Source organism: Apostichopus japonicus, chromosome 16, assembly GCF_037975245.1.
Source record: "Apostichopus japonicus isolate 1M-3 chromosome 16, ASM3797524v1, whole genome shotgun sequence".
In the NCBI taxonomy this organism is placed as follows: domain Eukaryota; kingdom Metazoa; phylum Echinodermata; class Holothuroidea; order Aspidochirotida; family Stichopodidae; genus Apostichopus; species Apostichopus japonicus.
In genome coordinates, this window is record NC_092576.1 from 20,655,419 (window position 1) to 20,675,913 (window position 20,495).

Consider the following 20,495-nt stretch of genomic DNA (forward strand, 5'->3'; position numbering starts at 1 on the left):
CCATTATAACAACATCACCTTTAGCAGCCTTTCTAATTGAATCAAACAGCACGACATCATTATCATCGCTGCTGTTAGGAGAGCGGTAAACAACACCTACAGTGATAACGTCCCTGGACCTCTTGGAGTTGTTTGTGGACAACTCGCACCAGACAGAATTAACAAAAGACCCTTGCAACTGAGATTTCTCAACACTTACAATGTCATCCCTAACATACAGTAAAACTCCCCCACCAACCCCATTATGAGTATCCCTTCTGTCCTGACGATACACAACATACCCCGGGTGAGAAACCTCAGCACTATCAATGTCCTCCCTTAACCAAGACTCGGTGATACCAAACACATCCGGTTTCAGATCCTCGAGAAGCACAGTAAATTCAGCAAAATTTTTACGAATACTTCTAGCATTGGTAAAGACAATCTTCAGCCTATCCCTGAAACTATGTACCTTAGCATGCCTCCTAAAGTTAGAACTATGACTATCACTTATTTTGCTCTCAAAACGCCTATAATCGCCTCCACTAGGAACATAATCCTTATCCAAACTAATTCCTGACTTCATCGCCCCCCAATTTAGTTTAAACATAGCTGTTCAACAGAGTAATTCACCATCCTACCAAACAACGAGGCCCCAGTATTAGCTAAGTGCAAACCATCCCTGGCGAACAGATCCCTTCTACCCTGGAAAGATGACCACATGTCAACAAATGTGAAGCCGAAGTCGGCACACAAACTATACAATAAACCATTCAAAGTTACAATCTTTTCTGACAGAACCTTGCTGTCAAATCTTGGCAACAAACTGCATATGACAACTTTAGCCCGAGTTGATGCTAGTCGACACATCAATTCGTGGTACCTAGACTGAATAATGTTTTGCGACTCCTTCTGCACATTGTTAGTGCCTACCTGGACTACAACCACCTCCTCATCTGACACGATTTTGTTTACCCTGTTACTGACATCCTGGATTTTAGCACCTGGCAAACATACCCTGACCCTTTTTGCTTTATCCGCCCTGCAGAACTCTCGGTCTACATACCGTACTAATGAATCCCCACACAATACCATTCTTCCTTTCGACTTCTCCTGTCCCCACTTACCGCTGTTTACAACCACACTACCATCTCCTATCACATCACAATCACCACGCACTTCGTCCACTACTAGCCACTCACTATTTCCCTCCTGGGAGACTTCATTCCCATCATCAACATCACGCAACTCCTCCACAGGTAACACGTCAAAACCATTACAAGTTGGAACAACCTCGCAACAATCCCTTTCAGCAACTGCACTACTCACAGCCCTACTATTCCCGACTTCCGTCCATACACAACTACAGCTTTTCAATAGCTCCTCTAATTCCTTAAGTTTCACACACTTATCGCAAACAAACACAATAGCTTCACTAGATGCTGATTTAAAATCACATTCCAAGCCAGAAATCTCAAACTCAATCCACATATTACACGCATCACAGCAGACTAAACGATCAGGCACAGCCATAACGAAAATACTAAGTCAAAGAAAAAAAAAAAAAAAAACAGCGTACACAGAAAATCGAACACACGACGGGCAGCTTAGGCTAACAGAGACTGTACACTGAACGATAGGATACAATGACGCTACAGACCTAAAACCACGGACAGAACTGAAACACGACAAAAACAGCTCACATTGAACACAATAACATGCAGAATGAAAGATACAGACAATAAATAACGAATACACTAAGGCACAGAAAACCCACGAACACAGAAAATCGATACTCACGATTAGCAGCTTAGGCTTAACAGAGACAATATACTGAACGATAGGATACACTGACGTTACAGACCTAAAACAACGGACAGCACTGAAACAAGACAAAAACAGCTCACATTGAACACAAAAACATGCAGAATGAAAGTTACAGACAATAAATAACGAATACACTAAGGCACAGAAAAACCCGCGAACGCGGAAAAACGATACTCACGATTAGCAGCTTAGGCTCAACATAGACTATACACTGTACGATAGGATACACTGACGCTACAGACCTTAAACCACGGACAGCACCGACACAAGACAAAAAACAGCACAGATTGAACAAAAAATATGCAGAATGACAGGAACAGACAAAAATAACTCCAAATAAACAACAAAACGAATCACAAGGTGTTTGATAAAAAAAAACGATCCCAAAAATCCCAAAAATGAACGAAATGCAAGAGCACCGAAAAAGTACGTGTATACGCTCCAACGACCAAAGGCCTTTCAAGCATCATGTTAGCCCTAAAGGAGTATTCCAGAGATTGAGCATACTTTAAAGCATCATGTTAGGCTTGAAGGAGCATTCCATAGATTTATCATACTTTCAAGCATCATGTTAGCCCTAAAGGAGTATTCCAGAGATTGAGCATACTTTAAAGCATCATGTTAGGCTTGAAGGAGCATTCCAGAGATTGAGCATACTTTAAATCATCATGTTAGCCCTAAAGGAGTATTCCAGAGATTTAGCATACTTTCAAGCATCATGTTAGGCTTGAAGGAGCATTCCAGAGATTGAGCATACTTTAAAGCATCATGTTAGCCTTAAAGGAGCATTCCAGAGATGTAGCATACTTTAAAGCATCATGTTAACCTTAAAGGAGCATTCAATAGATTTAGCATACTTTAAAGCATCATGTTAGCCCTAAAGGAGTATTCCAGAGATTTAGCATACTTTCAAGCATCATGTTAGGCTTGAAGGAGCATTCCAGAGATTGAGCATACTTTAAAGCATCATGTTAGGCTTGAAGGAGCATTCCAGAGATTTAGCATACTTTAAATCATCATGTTACTCTTAAAGGAGCATTCCAGAGATTAAGCATACTTTCAAGCATCCTGTTAGCCTTAAAGGAGCATTCCAGAGATTAATCATACTTTAAAGCATCATGTAAGTCTTAAAGGAGCATTCCAGAGATTTATCATACTTTAAAGCATCATGTTAGCCTTAAAGGAGCATTCCAGAGATTTATGATACTTTAAAGCATCATGTTAGCCCTAAAGGAGCATTCCAATGATTAAGCATACTTTAAAGCATCATGTTAGCCTTAAAGGAGCATTCCAATGATTAAGCATACTTTCAAGCATCCTGTTAGCCTTAAAGGAGCATTCCAGAGATTAATCATACTTTAAAGCATCATGTAAGTCTTAAAGGAGCATTCCAGAGATTTATCATACTTTAAAGCATCATGTTAGCCTTAAAGGAGCATTCCAGAGATTTATGATACTTTAAAGCATCATGTTAGCCCTAAAGGAGCATTCCAATGATTAAGCATACTTTAAAGCATCATGTTAGCCTTAAAGGAGCATTCCAATGATTGAGCATACTTTAAAGCATCATGTTAGCCCCAAAGGAGCATTCCAGAGATTTGGCATACTTTACAGCATCATGTTAGACTTAAAGGTAGCATTCCGGGGTTTTAGCATACTTTAAAGCATCATGCTAGACTTTTAAACTTGGAGGAGGATTCGGCTGTGGCATAGGAAAGGTTCGTGCTAAAGGGCTTGTGAGTCATTCCGGAAGTAAAGTTAATTCCGGGCAATCGGGAAGGGATTTTCCCCGTTTTTATGGCTAGTTAATGCTGGAAGGATTATATTACAAAGGCCTGCCGGGCAGCTCCCCAGTGAAGTGAATTTCCCCCTCCTCTGGCTGACACTAGTTTGACCTTTGCATAGTCTTTTCTTACGCTTCCAGTCTCAACAATGATATTCTTGTCTTCTTTAATCCTACTCTATCCTCTATCATATACTAGTCTGGTTTATTTTAATTGTTTTGCAAACCTGCAGGGGATTTACGCTTCATTGGGCGCTGCGTTTGGCGCCGCATTGTGATATTGCGTAATTGCATTAACAGTTAACTTTGCGCGTATTACAATGACACGTGTAAGAGTTATTTATCGCAAGCACAATATTTTATGGACCCTGTAAATGAATGGAGCTTAGAATAAACGGTATACTATTGTGTGCCACGTACACTTCAATATCTTACAGTAATTTATAGACCTTAAATGTTACCCTTCGAATTTCCTTTCCGATAGTAAATACCTGCGTTTATTTCAATTAGCTTCCATGTACTTGTATTTACCTGACAGAAAAATGGTAAACTATACTGGAGTTGAATGGAATGGTTATTTACTCTCAAAATATGTATCATTTTGTAGAAACCACACAGTATTTATACTGACGCTGCGATTGGCGCAGTCTGGTCAGTCTCTTAGTTTGATCAATGACATTATATTAGGACAACGTTATGCTCCATGTATTCTGATATTCTTACAAACTAGATACTGAACGGAAAAGGCTGTTCTTCATTCTCCCGAGAAATACTGTATGAAGGTGGCCTTGTGATCGTGATTTTGCGGTTCACCCAAGATTTAAATGATATAAAAAACTCAAATTGTCTGTTATTGACAATACTTATCGTATATTCTGCTTTATTATTGATATCAACACAATCAAGTATCTAAAATACGATCTGATTGTAATATACAGTGGGAAATAATTAAATATTTCTCTCTTGCTATAAAATGGAAACAATTGCCATAGCACTTGGGAATAATAAACCTTTTCATGCATAACAGCCCTAATTAACAGTTATAGCTCTCACCGTCTATTGTGTTACTGCTGGGTTATTGAATTATTCTCATGTCGACCAATGCTGCATAGAAAGTGCAGAATCTCACGACAGCTGCTGTGGTCACATGACCAGTTATTCTTTACAGTTAGTAGATTGGGTGTTAAAAACCTTGTTTTCCATATAATATTGTCATTATATTTGGCACCTGTGTATTATGTACATTCTGAATAAACGACATGTTATGTACAACAACAGTTTGAGAGATAGCAGTTAACGTGCAGTATATCAGAGTAAGTGTTTTATGTGTGTTTTTTTATTTATTATTACTTACGTTATTATTTGGGATAGTTTGTTATTAATTTATTTATCAAAAATATTTTTAAACATTTAAAAGAAATTTTCTGTATACTGATCGGCACCAAAATTAGTCTTTCTGTACAATGTATCTGAGGCATGACGCAGGCATGGTACTGATCTCTTAGGCTGATCTAACCCTGACCATAAACTACCTCTGAGCAGCACTCCAACTTACCTTTACTCCCGAAAGGAGGATTTTGTTATGATATATATAGTTGATACTTTTAAAGGACTTTTAAAATGGACATTGTACGTAATTTAAGGAACATGACTACCTTTACTGAATATCATGGATTAAATGTTTTAAATTCATTTAAGGAAGGAAGGTAAAGGCAGGTAATCCAAGGAATTTCACATCTCATCCAAGAGTTTAGGTATCTGATTTGTATGATGTAGTGATTATGGAGGCAAATGGATCATCGTACGTGCACCAAATTTGAAGTACACAAGCCTTGAACTCAATGACCTCATGACATTTGCTGTTTTACGTTAATAAGTATGCATTAAACATTCATTCTAAAACAATATTCTTTCTATAGTCATTGCTACACTTTCAACTATTTTGGCATGTTCCTAATAGCTAGACGACCTTTTTTTATATAACACTTAACATTTTCAGCAATTTTGTTCGGCAGTCAACTTCAGCAACAGAAATATTGCTTGAAGTTTGCGACATATTTTCAGCCATTTAGGTATGCGCACAAATTTGTCCGAGTTTGACCTCCTTTGACAATGCCTCCATGCCCTCACCCCACTTCTCACCGCCCGTCCCCCACTCCTCACCGCTCATGAAGACGACTGTCCCCCACCCACCCACCCACCCCCAACACTCCTCACCGCCCGTGCGGACGACTGTCCCCCGCATCTGTGCACCATCGTGAGTCAGTACAAAATGCATATTTCAGGATACGGGTATTGTGCCTCATCTAAAATTGTTAGTCCCCTCTATAAATAGTTGGTTCCTATCCTTTTTTTCTTCTTCTTTTTCCTCCGTTTATTTCAACTATACATTAATATACAAATATACAAATAACGTATCCCATTCAAAAATAGCAAAAGTTAAATAACAATGAAATTGAGCAACACCATGCAGTATAATAACGACCAACGTGGCGGATAGAAATCAAATTAGTATGATAAGAACAATTAGAAGAAAAACCACAAGAAGAATCCCAGACTTACTGAAATATTACAACGAATAACAGCAAAATATAACAATTGAGGATGCGGAAATTGCGAAAAATTAAATATTTGAGGTATTTATTAATGAGGAGAAAGCATCCTCCTCCTTGTTTGCGCCGGTTTGTGGCTGCACCCTATGGGAAGTCCCCCGGGGGACACGTGGCTGTGGTGCACTGTGGTGCCCCAGGAGAGATTGATTGAATTGTGCACACTTTGGTGTGTGGGTGTGACAAGTTACCAATGACCAGGGGTTAATAATATTCATTGCGCCTTGAGCACCCTGTAGGGTGGATATGTACGCATTATAAATCTCTGTTATTATTATTATTATTATCCTTGAGTTCCTCGAAATTAAATTTATTCTTATTATTCTTTTTGTTATGTCGAAAAATATAGTTCTCCACCTTTAATGCAAACGTGAGTTGGTTCCTATCCATTTCAGAATTCCTGGCTAACGGCTTACCAGGTGACTTTTGACGGTTTAACTTATTTTTACTGTTCTATAAGCTTTTAGAGTCTGATATCCCACACGTGTTCGAGTGTATCGGCCATTTTGTCAATTTGGTTTGTGTGTGTCATGGCCAAAATGTTGCTTGTTGGTTATTTGACCCTTGACCTCCGCCCTATAACGTCATATGTCTCTACGTCCCATGTACAGGCACATATATCTACCACGGTTAATAGATGTTCGTAAAACACTTTTCTAAGCGGTAATGCACACATACAAGCAGACAAGTTACGTCACCTGACCAAAACTTCAACCACATCATGATCAAATTCTTAGTGCCCATAGACTTCCAAACTATGAATATCCACAGTAACTGTTGCTATGGTAACCAAGAGAGCATCAATAGGCCATTAACATTACATGTGTGGTGGTTGGACAATAAAGGGCATAAACCTTCACCTCAAATATAAGTTCGACTCATTAAACAAACAGAAATCTCACCTCATGTATAGGAACATGATTACATTGCGATCAGTTTGGTAAATCTCGTCTATAGGCCAGTAAAGTTCAATTGAAGAGAGAATTTCAAAATTATTAGGAATTTAAAATTTGAGATGAATCACCTTATAAAGATAAATGCATATTGCCGGGATGTTGTAAATGCAGAAGGGTTTGCCCTATACTTTGTGCGCAAGTGGATGAAAATGCTACCAAACTTACAGATTGAAGAGAAAAGACTGTTATTAATCTGTTTCTCTACTGCCAAGACCCTGTGTAGGTAAATATATGGAACTTATAGGGCCCGGTCGTTTCGCACAGTTAACATTTCTAGAAGTCCCTGCATGCTAAGATCGGAACGTCAGGCTCTCTAACTTTTTTTTATATATAAACTTACAAGTTGATCTAAAATATACGATAAACTTTTCCGCTAGTTGTCCAATAATATAGACGACGTTAAAAGCGGGCAAGATAGATGGTATGAGTTGATATCCAGGGAACTCGACAGAAGAAATATGAGATTGTCTTTATATTTAAGTTGCTTACTAATCTCATTGGAATCGTGTGGCCTCGACTTTGTCTTTCTGCTTCGCTAATTGTCATCTGGTGAAAGAAGAGATGGGACGCATTGCATACATCCTTCCTGTCACACATGAACAACTGCTAGATATGACCAGGACATGGCTTTAATTGACTCCCCCCTATTTACTGATTTGAAACTGTAGACATGGCAAACCTCCGAAATTATGTATACCTTTAACAACTATTCTTCGCGTGAAAACGAAGAGACAAAATAATAAGGACAAAAAGGAAGAGCGCGGTCGGTAGTTGACAGATGGAGAAAAAGATAGGGTTATAATAAAAATTAAATGTTTGTAAGTGATCGCTACTAAATCATATGTCAAGAGAAATTGAGTATCGTGAAATACTGTACGTCGTGAGTTACTCTGTGGCCGGCATTATTGCTTCTTGCGTCATCACCATCGTCCATATATAATTGACATTAGGGTTAACTTGTCCGTATAGGTGGTTTCATTGTGTAAATGGTTCTATTTATTCATTTATTAAAAGATATTTCAATCGCTACCACAAGGAGCGCAACCACTTGTTTTGTATAGTGGAGTGGGTGAGATGTTATGTCGTCTAGGGAGGGGTCTAAGCAGAGGGGTTCTCTTACCCCCTAAGAAATTTCTCAAAAAAATGGACGGTGCTTAGATGCAAAATGGTTCTATGTTCAGTTTGCCAAGTTTGTAACAATTATTTTTCGACAGTATATGTTTATTGAAGACAGGCTACATTTTACATGTTAATGCACTGTTTTTTAGAAGCTTTTTGAATATTCTCTCTGCCAGAGGAGTTGAGGATGAGCCCCCCCCCCCGAGTTTTTTGGGGGGATGGGGGTTAAAAGTTGACAGACGCATACGTAGTTAAAACCCTGCTATATCCTCTGTCTCGCTTTGGAATTCCTGTCGCGGGGGGAGTGCACTGAATTTGGCTTAAAATGACCCGTACTACGGATGCGTCTGAGGGGAGGGATTTTCATTTCGGTAAGAGGGATGAAAATGCAACATGGTGTTATTATTTCCATCCCTTTAAATTTTATTATTGTAGTACAACTTTAAATCTTGTCAATGCTACGACTTTACGTAGGTGCAGTTTAATTGTCGAAAAGTTTTAGTGGAATTAATTAAAATTGAGGTTGTTTAGATGCAAATTAGGCTATATTTGAGGCTAAGGTTTGAAACAGTGTTAAGGTACTTTCAACTGGTTAGATTGTACCAAACAAACAAGTAAGTATACTCTGTTTGCTGGTAAGGGGAGGCGGAGGGGGTGGGGGGCTGTGCCCGCTTGATTTTATTTATGGAGGATGGTTGCGCCCTGCTCTTGCTTATCGGAGAGAAATGATTGGCAAAATATAGTATCCGCCAACTAACATTTTCCTAATTTATATAAATCGTTTGCTTCCTGATCGTGGTAGGGTGCACCGTCTATTTGATAGTACTGAGACGGCACATCCCGGCAAGAAACATCGCCAGAGAAGACGGCCAAGCTTTCAAGGAAGCTAAAACTCAATATAGTAACAAACAACAAGTTTTATAGTTTTACCATCACTGGTGTTAATAATGATCTCAGAATACTCAAATGAAGTGAACTTTGTGGCGTTAACATGCTTCAAACAGATGTCTTTCCTGGTCATAATTCCGACACCTTCTCCCCCCTTATTGGAACGTGGGATATGGTGTAAGCTAAACCCGTTGATTTTGATATTTCTATGACGTCATCAGAGGTAGATGTGAGCCAGGTTTTGGTGAAAAGAGATATGTATGTATGTATGTATATGTGATCTTCCCGCAAGCAGGAACTCGCGAAAGAAGCCATGGAGGCTTATAGACTCGCAAGCTGACCGAAGCCAATCTCAATATGTCAATTTCATGTTTTATAACATATTCAATTACCTGATCAGATTTGTTGCAGATAGACTGTTAGTTCCAAATTAGAATGCGGAAGTAAGTTAGCCTTCTGATGGTTGGTGTAAAATGTTATCGATGAACGTAACTTGTTCTGCTGGTCAATATATTTCTGGCAGGTTAAGGAGTAAGCTCTGTGTGAGTCACTGATAGTGTTAGGGCTGTTAGCTCGTTTACATTTGATACAGCATGTAACTCCTATCGGTTTACACTTGTCACTTTCATGAGATTCACTGCATTTTGCACAGCATGGGTTAGATGGTGTATAAGACATTGACCTTTGAAGTGGCCGAAACGTTGGCAGATGTTACATCTTTTGACGAAAAATCGATCGTAAACAATGCACTATATGATAGGCCAATATTTAGGCGGTTGCCACGATTATGAATAAGTTCACGTATTTCATTACTGACTGATCAATCAGCTTGGAAAACTTCAGGATTATTTTTGGTTGGCTTAATGTATAGAACTTTCAGATGCTCGTAAATAGCATTCTTAACGACAGAGTTTACATCATGATATAATTAACAATAGATGTAAGAAGAGAATCATTGTCAAAGTCAGCAGTGAAGTCAACAATGCTGATAGAAAGGGTTTTCTCCTTAGACTTGAAAACACTGCAGTGTATGCCTTGTCAGTTGGCTTTTCATAGCATCTTTGGCATGTTTGTCTGGGAAAAATAGAACCATACACTTTTAAGATTTTTGTAGGTGTTTTTGACCGGAATAGAATTGTCAACCACTGTTTTCGGTAAGGTGTTAGCAGGGGCGTATCCAGGATTTTCCAATAGGGGGGGCGCCAGGCATGAATGATCGCCGTCCTGGGGGATGGGTCTAAGGGGAGGGGTGTACAATTTTTGCTTTCAAAGAAGGGCTGAACTGCAAAATGGTGTCATATGCATGGGCGGCGATCCGTACTTCCGAGTGGGGGGGGGGTATGACCTTGTTGACTATCTAAGCGTAGCGCCACCATGAGTTGGCGCGAAGCGTACGAGAAAATTTTGGGATTAACAAACCCTCTAGATGGCCGGAAACGGCACTTCCCGAGGTTTCCAAGCGGCATATACCCAACTTTAAAATAGGGATGGCATGTCCGAAATATCTCATAATCAGGATCCAAAATACTTTTTTTTTTTAATTTCGGGTGTTATTTTGGGAAAATTGCCCCTGTCAATCTTGTTTCAGGCGCAACGTTAGAATGTTCGAGAGCTCTGTTATATTATTCGATGAAGAAAATGGCCTCATGCAGGCTATTATAGGCCTATACACATGCAATACACAATTACACATAGTTACATTCCTAGGTACCGATTGCTAGGGCATCCAGGTGAAACGTGTATTAAGCATTACCCTGGTTACATGAGATTCTCAGCTGTTCGAGGGAACATGTACGTGTGTAGGCCTACTATAGGGCCTATATGAATACTATGAGGGTGCATATATGTACTATATCAATACCGTGGGCGCAATAATACATTTTGTTGTTATAGGGCCAATGAAGCCTACAGTCAACTATTTTTGCTTTATAAAGACGCTTTATTTGAAAAGATCGCACTGCGTTTATGGTAGGCGAGAAATGAAGCTAAAAAAGAGCCGTACATTAACGAAGATGCATAAATGTAGGCATGAAAATATTCTTATCCCTGGCATTTGGTGGGGGGGGGGATATGGTGCATTACATCCCCTCCACCCATTTTCATGGGGGATATATCCCCCCTCCACCCAGGATCGCCGCCCATGGCCATATGTGATCCATTTTTCGACCTTAATAATAAGCAACATTCCAGTAAATATGGACACAAAATGCACAATTTAGTATGGCTGGCATGTCATTTAGTGTTTATAGTGATAATACAAACACAATTACCATCTATGTTTCTAAAACTATTATGCCGCCGAACTTCGCCAGAACCTTTTTTTGGCAAACAAAAAATAAAGCATACGGGAGGGGGGGGGGGGGTTGAGCGATCACCGACATCTCACATAAAGGTCGTCATCAATTTTTTTTTTTTTTTTTTTTTTGCTAAACTTTTTTTTTTTTTGGTGACTGCCAATAGGGGGGCGCGCGCCTGTTGCGCCCCCCCTGGATACGCCCCTGGTTAGCATCAACAGACGAATCTCTCACAATAAGGACTTGCTTTTCTTCGAACAAAGATCTTTTCATTTCGTGGACTTGACCCGGCTTAGACCAGCAATTGTACAGAGGCGGATTTTGTTCCAGTGGGGGTAATTCAAGAGAAATGACAGGATTTATATCATATTTAGTCGGGTTCCAGTGATGGTAATTCCTTAGGAGTGCTAACAATGATCGGTGGTATAACTACAGGATTATCATTTCGCCTGACAGAAGCAGGATTAGATAGGAGATTCTTAATCGTTGTAATCTCTTTTGATAGTGCATCAAGCTTGAAGTCAATACCTGTAACCCGATCAGCGAGAATAGCATGTTCATCAACTTCTTTATGCGTTATACAGTGATCACAAATGAAGTAGAAGTTCGGGTAGTCTTTTTGAGGTTGCCTCCAGTGAGGCAAAGAAAGATGGCGTACACTTCTTACTAGCGTCATTGCAAACATAGGCATGCAATTCATTTATGCAATTAAAACATGACAGTCACTTGCACTGATTGGAGCCACGTGATAAGCAAGTTCCATTTTTTGTCGACATATTGAGAAACAAACATAGAACAAATATCACAGTATAGACAGTTATAAGCATATGCACTGGTGCATGGCCAACTATAGACACGCCATGCTCGGGCTTACTACAAGCATAAGCCTAGGCTATTACAGTACACAGATATACTCTTAGGATACTATTTTCATGATAGGTACTCACAAGTCAATTGAAATGGTGTGATTATTATTATTATTATTAATAATAATATTATTATATTAATTTTATTAATATTGTTATTATCATTATTATTGTTAACATTATTATTATTAATATTATTGCTATTATTATTATTATTGTTATTGTTGTTGTTGTTATTATAACTGTTGTTGTTATTATTATCCCTATCAGTATTATTATTGTTGTTTTTATTATTATTATTATTATCATTATTATTATTGTAAATACTATTATTATTATTATTATTATTATTATTATTATTATTATCATTATTATTATTGTAAATACTATTATTATTATTATTATTATTATTATCATTATTTTTATTGTTGTTATTGTTATTATTATTATTATTATTTTTATTCAATTTATTGATATCTTTCGTTTCAAATGAACAATCAATTTCAAACTTTCATTCGAATATGCTACAAATTATATCAACGATTACATTTACGACATAAAAAAAAATAACATTTATTCTCAAAAACAATATAAAGAATCAAACAGAACAAATGGAAAAGAAATTCGCATATCCCAAAATAAATAAATAAATAAATAAATAAACATCTTCTTTGTTTTTGAGAAAGTAATTGATAAATTCAGTTATTTAACATGTCATTTAAGAGTGTACTGCGGCATTTCTTATTGCTTTGTTAAGTATGTAATATTCTACCTGTAAATAATATTTTGAGTTTGTAGTAAAATACAATAGCAATTGGCAGCTTATCATATAATTTACAACTGAAAACACAATACTATGCAAATAATAGCTTGCAAGTTGATCGAATGTTTAGCTTCGTCGAAATAAACAAACTTAACGTGATCATAGTTAATATCAAAGTTACTTTTCAGGCAGAGATTATAAGACTCTAACCAGAAGGTTTAAACAAAAATACATTCCCAAAACAAATGCTCTAGTGTTTCATTTTCTTTCTGACAAAATGTACATAGCGAGCTATCCTTTACATTGATCTCGAATAAAAACATGTTGGCACTAAGTATTCTATGCAAGAAACGGAACTGTACTCCCTGTTCACACATGATTGCGCAGCCGTCCACCCAAACTCGCGGATCATCAAATTTGCAGACGACACCACAGTGACTGGCCTGATCACAGATGACGATGAAAGCCACTACCGTGATGAGGTAAACCTTCTGGTGAACTGGTGCCACGATAACAACTTAACTCTTAATGTGGACAAAACTAAGGAACTGATTGTGGACTTCAGGCGGAACAAAAACACAAAGGACCCTCTGATCATAAATGGTTCTGCTGTAGAGCAGGTGCACACATTCAAATTACTAGGCACATTCATTATGGACAATTTGTCTTGGAATGGAAATTCACATGAAATATTGAAGAAGGGATGCCAGAGACTATTCTTTTTAGGGACTCTTAAATCTTATGGTGTTAGTGATCTTATTTTAGTGAATTTCTATCGTGCAATTATAGAGAGTATTTTAACTACAAACTTTTTAGTCTGGTTTAGTCGTGTGAGTCAGAGGGATCTAGGGAAACTACAGTCAGTTATCAGGAGTGCTGAGCGTATAATTGGCACTAGTCTACCATCCCTCTATTCACTGTATCAGGAGCGAGCACTGAGGCGTGTAGACTGTATTATGAAAGATCATTCCCACCCAGCATTTGTGCATTTCAATATCCTTCCCTCAGGAAATAGATTACTAGCTTTTAGAGGTTCGAAGCGTTTTACCAACAGTTTTTATCCATCTGCAGTGAAGATTTTCAATGCGCATCATAGTCGCTAACTTATTTATCACTCCCTGTATCTTATGTCTTATTTGTTCTGAATTCTGTTTTATTGACTTAGCGCTCTGTTTATCGTACAAGTATACATTTTATTGTTCTTGCCGTACATATTTCTCATCATTCGTACTTTTTTACATCGTCACTTTTATCGCAATGTTTTTATACCATTGTCGATAGCCTACCGGTATTTATTACTCATGCAATATCACTTTTTATATGTGTTTCATCGTTTTGCGTTTCAATTTCATGTCTGTTTTAGAGCTCTTGTGTTTTGAACAATTTCCATTGTATTTTTATGCATGTGGCTGAATAAATCATCTATCTATATATCTAAAAGTAATTTATTTTGGTATCTCGTACAGCCAGATAAGGTTACGCAAAAAATTCTTTCCCAGTCATACGTCTTGCTATCGATTGCTGTTGGTTGTTGTGACTTTTTCTTTATTAGATACTTGTAAACATACTGTGTTACTTTGGGTGACGTAATAGCTTTTACATGGCGTTGCTCATTACCATTTGGGTTGTGAGCGTGATTTACACTTTCTTTCCAAGGGTTTGGAATCGCCGACAAAATTACGAAGTAAAAAGTAAAAGGGAAATGATCCAGATCGAACTGAGTACACAAACCACCATAACCAATAGCATTAACATTGTTGTTGAAAAAGTCACTCGCTCGGAAAGCACCTTTTTGTTTGAGAATATTTGACAAAAGGAGCTTAATATCAATTTTGATAAAGGAATTATTCAAAACAAACTGGATACCATCCGCATCTGGCTGTCTGTAGTTAAAATCCGACCATGCATAACACACATCACGAATACAATTATTTGAGATATTAATGTCATTTTTATAAAAGTTGCATTTAAATAAAAATCCTTTTCCATACCTCTTAAGTCCTTCGTCAAATAAAACTTTCCATCAACCTTCATTTTCATCAAGATACAGTTTAACCCACTTAGTACTTACACTTGTTGCGAAACACCTTACGTCAATCATATTCAGGCCTCATTTGCATTTATCTTTAATCAAAACGTTTCTCTTAACTTTGTCGGGTTTATTACACCAAATGAAACCAAAAGAAGGCTTTAACTTCTTTAAGAAATTGTTTATTCTGATTTGGTAAAACGGTAAATAAATAAACAAGTTGTGAAATAAGGAACGTTTTAATGAGAACGATTCTCCCGATGGGCGTAAGATCTCTGGAAGACCAGATATTAATAATACTTTTAATACGAGACAGTTTGGGAACATAGTTCAACTTATAGAAGTCTTCTTGGTGATGAGTAAAAGAAATACCTAAATGATTGACAGGTTCGTCGCTTATAACAAACTTTAAATTAATTAAAAATATAGCGTGGTGGGGTCGAGGACCGAGTAGTAGTATTATTATTAATATTTTGTTGTTATTATTATTGTTATTATTATTGTTATTATTATTATTATTATTCAACAGAACCATGTCAGATCAGGATGGTAAAACTAAAGTACGATATTACCGGCTGAAAACAGATGGCAAGTCAAACGTACAATTCCAAGGGAGACGTACATATTGTACGAATCTAAAAGCAGCCTTCCTATCAGTCTGCTCCTGGCCAGTATGTGCTGCTCTCTTGCTGCTCCTGTGGATGGCCTGGTTCCTCGTGTGGTTAAGCTCAAATGCCCTTACGGTATCGGCTATGGGAAAGAACCTGACGATTGTACGAATACCACAGAGCACCGCCAATGAAATGTCAGCCTTTTGTCTTGATGGCAGTGCCCCAGCTTACTACTACAGGAGAGGTAGGCTGGATCTATTTTAACAGGGACTATACAGTGACAGCTAATTGCTAGACAAGCTAGAGTGACCAATGACCAACGTTTCTAAATGAAATATATGCTATATTTACACTACTGCAATATATATATATATATATATATATATATATATATATATATATATATATATATCACATATAACACAAGATATACAAATTACAAAATATTGCTACCCTGGGTTTCACGCACGCATAGAGCGACGATCTTCAGTCCTGAAGATCGTCGCTCTATGCGTGCGTGAAACCCAGGGTAGCAATATGGTGTAATTTGTATATCTTGTGTTATATGTGATATTATTGCTCTACTACGGTATTGAGCACTTTCTGCTACTACTGATTATACTTATACGTGTGATATATATATATATATATATATATATATATATATATATATATATATATATATATATATATATATATACATATATATATATATATATATATATATATATATATATATATATATATATATATATATATATATAGCTGGCCTTTCCAAACAACCACAGTTACATACATTTCCGCTAGAAGACTACAAAATGGTTTTCAGGCTTTATAATTATACATCACTGTTTTTAGAGATTTACGAAGACATAGTGGTTTAGTTGATACCAATGATGAAACTCACAAACCTTACATGGTTTTATCATTATTAGTAAAACCACCATTACAACCCATCTGAATCACCCGAAGTTGGAAACCATGTATCCTATTTTGTTCGCTAAATTAGAGTGGAAAGTGTACATATGTTTACTATGTGTAATCTCTGCAAAAAAAATTCTTTTGCATACCAGACATACATAAGAGTATAACTTATGCTTCCTTTTTTTAGGTAGAAATAAGAAGTGGGTGATCCATTTTCCTACGAGTGAGCTATGTTTCAGCTTGGAGCAATGTATGCAACTCTCTAGAATAAACAGTGGTTCTAGTCGGTCCCTCGAACCTTACCTTGCTGCCGATGGATTCCTTAGCTCTAATTCAGAGATAAATCCAGACTTCTTTAACTGGAATGTAGTAAGACTCCATCCCTGCGACGGCGGACTATATACAGGTGCGTTATAGAGTAATGCTGGTGTGTTATAGAGCATTGCTGGTGTGTTATACAGTATTACGGTGTGTTATAGAGTACTGCTGGTGATGTGTTATCGAGTACTGCTGGTGTGTTATAGAGTGTTGTTAGGTTCTATCGAAATATGAAAATCATAACCAATTTTATTTAACCCTAACCATATTGAGTAATTGACTCATGATGTAAACCAGGGTTGTCCAACCTTTTACAGAGGAGGGCCACATGGAATGATTATGATGAAGGAGGGGGCCGTATGAACCCTACGCTCGATTTTCCGATTTTTTGCCCGAAGCCCAAGGCAACAAAATGTGAGCACTGCGCGCGGAGCTCACTGATTTATTTTCCTTCCTGATAAAACAGATGAATAAAGTTCAGCCGCCCCCTCCCTCCGCTGAGAGAGTGTCACACAAACTGACCTGTATGCAGTTTTTTGGACCCAGAAGGTTCGAATGATTGATTATATAGCTTCAAATTGTTATCAATAAGTCTGCTCACTAAAATTCGCACCGTAGAGCATCTCTGGCGGGCCGGACGCAACCCTGCGGCGGGCCGGACTGTGGCCCGCGGGCCGTAGGTTGGACAACCCTGATGTAAACCCTAGTGATAACGGAATTAAAAACAACAAGATAAACATTACTGCTACATAGAAACATATAATGTTGATGATGTATGGTTTCAATCTGTTATCGGTTGTTTTATTATATGTATCTATATCTTAATGCATACAAAATATATTACCATCAACTGTTCAATTTCCGAATTTCAACCAACAATATCAAAGAAACAAAACTTGGTATTCCCAACAAGTCTGTCAAACTGACGGTGTTTGTATATAATGGTTGGGTCAGGCAGTATAACATTCCCTGTAGTATAATTATATGCGGGTTTTCTGCCCGCATGCATAAGAAACAACCTTCTCTTTTCGGTTGTTCTTTGTCACGAATCAATTCTACACTAGTCTAGTGGAACATTGCTGTAATATCCAAAGACTTTAATGAAAGCAACAAATAACTACAGATTTGCATCAGCACACACGTAAGAGCCAGTTCATATTCGTTACACCTGGTTATTAAGTTACTAACTGTGAAAGTATTATTAATCCCTTTGTCACGTTATTATTCATTTACAGGAGACGTGTACGCAGAATCACCAAGCGTTCATAATGAGGTATATTTTAGAGGATTTCACATCCTTAAGTGTATCCTGAAATGGCTGATGAACAAAGGACTCGCTGATGCAGATGAAGTGGTGATTAGTGGAACTGGGGGTAAGCAGCCATGAAAAAGTGCTATTGAATATGTCAGCAATGTTATATTAAACTTTTCCTTCACCGTTTAATGTTGTTTTCTTATTTTTAGTTGGAGCTCAAACGGTTTACTTGCACTTAGACTTCATTAGGCAGAACCTGCCATCTACAGCCCGTGTTACAGGACTTGCTGATTCAGGATTCATCGTGGACGTGCTGAATAGGACTCGATTTCCAGAAATCAGATCAGCTATACAACACTTGTACGTCACACATCATTCCAAAGGTACCTAAATACGTCATTATTATAATGAACTCAATTAGTTCAAACAAACATTACGAAACAACATGATACAAGTGGAGGTTATGAACACGTTTATATTAGAATGACTCGAGATTCTCTAGTTAAGTTTTGAGATGTATGTTAGTCTTAGTTTATGAAACATTACTATAGTTTGACATTAACCTTTCTCCCACCCAGCGTAGACTTGTCTGCAGCACACATTAATACTAACTGGTATACTTGACGATACATGTTAATTATAAGGTTTCCTTGGTCTACCAGCAGGTTGTTCTACTTCATTAATGCTGAGTAATTAGCCTTTGTCTTCTTGGTTTCCACCTATATTCAAGTGTCTTATGCTACAGCGACACTCTTAATATTTAATTACACATTTTTGGCAAATTATAAGAATAATTCATATAACAGGTATATGGATGAAAATCGAAACAGCGCTTCGAGAAGCACTTTTCTTTATGTGAACAGTTGAATTAAGCCAGTAATTCAGATGAAATGTAATTTCTGATTCAATCGTATATTTTACAGGAAGTCTGAACCAAAAATGCGTCGCAGTAAACACCGCAAAGTTGAACGAGTGGCGCTGTCTTTTTCCAGAGAATGTATACAGCTACATTACTACGCCAATGTTTGTTGTAGATTCGTTCTTTAACGCATGGTCTATATGGTTTGCCCTCGATCTTCGATGTTACCCTCCAAGCTGTGAAAATCAAATAACAGACCTGACCGTGCATGGTCTCGAACGCAAAGAGCGAATCCAGGAGATATTCCAGTCAAAGACCAATGGATTGTACATGACGTCATGTTTTGAGAATGACTTCATACTACAGAACAGGACCTGGAACGAGGCAATAGTGATGGATAAAGATCTAAGGCAAGCTTTCATTGATTGGTATCGTGGAGAAGAAGACGTGCCTTGGTGGAATTATACTGATTGTTTTTCCTTCTATGCATGCAATTCGAGATGTGATTGGTCGCCAAGTCACTTCCTAGAAACAACAGATCGATTCAGTTCTCAGCCAGAGTTTTATACAGACAAGCATTGAGATGTGTTGCTTTGTGTAAAGTGTATGATGAGGACAACCGCGTTTCTATTGCGTTTGGGAGCTCTGAAATGTAACCATATAGACTCTAAGAGCTTGTTTTTCATTTGATGTATCATATAACATGCTCCAATCATTACGCCTTTCATTCATATCAACAGGTTTCATAATAGTTTATAAACAGACGTCTTATACAGCATTTTTAGTCTTTCTTTGCAATAATATTTATAAAGAGTTTACACATGTAGCCCGTCTCAGCAGTGTGCAATTCCGAATTCCTCTGGGTAAAGAGTTTAGCTAAAGCCTACGGTGTGATAATTCAGGATGAAGATGATGACAATTCTGTATTTTAATGTTTATTAACAATGAATAATACCGCGTAAACAATGTAGCAGCGGAATTGATTTTTTACACACCTAATGTCATCACAACGTATTTTATGATATTACGTGAAGCAGTGAATTCTCGTCAATAACTGTCACAGAAGACGTAGTTGGTAACAAACTCGCCTGTATGTCGTCTCTTTGAGTTCATACGTTTTAATGACAGGAGTAGCTGTGAGAGCAATCCGATAGGTCATCGTCAGTTTTGTAGCGAGGATTAATTCCATTCGAGTTTCATCTGCAATAAGAACCTCAAAAAGAATATTTGATATTCTCGTGACCTAAGTGATCTAGATGCCCTACATATCAAATAGTCCTTTAAACCATTAAACCTATTTCACTTTCTCTCTTATTCTTTTTCAATAAAGTTGTTTGTTAGTCATCGTCAACTGAGTAAAAACACGAATCGAACGCTTCGTCTATTTCATATCCAAAAGAAAAGGACGCCGTGTT

General features: G+C 37.6%; 1 protein-coding gene across 1 annotated transcript; it reads left to right on the plus strand.

Annotated features, from left to right (window-relative positions):
- Window positions 1-4,774: 4,774 nt before the first annotated feature.
- LOC139983156 (uncharacterized) lies at window positions 4,775-20,388 on the plus strand. The gene is made up of 6 exons (XM_071996535.1): window positions 4,775-4,902; window positions 15,643-15,968; window positions 16,836-17,054; window positions 18,202-18,339; window positions 18,431-18,604; window positions 19,145-20,388. Exons 2-6 carry the CDS (start codon window positions 15,647-15,649, stop codon window positions 19,660-19,662), a joined length of 1,371 nt encoding a protein of 456 aa, XP_071852636.1. The 5' UTR covers window positions 4,775-4,902; window positions 15,643-15,646; the 3' UTR covers window positions 19,663-20,388.
- Window positions 20,389-20,495: the final 107 nt, after the last annotated feature.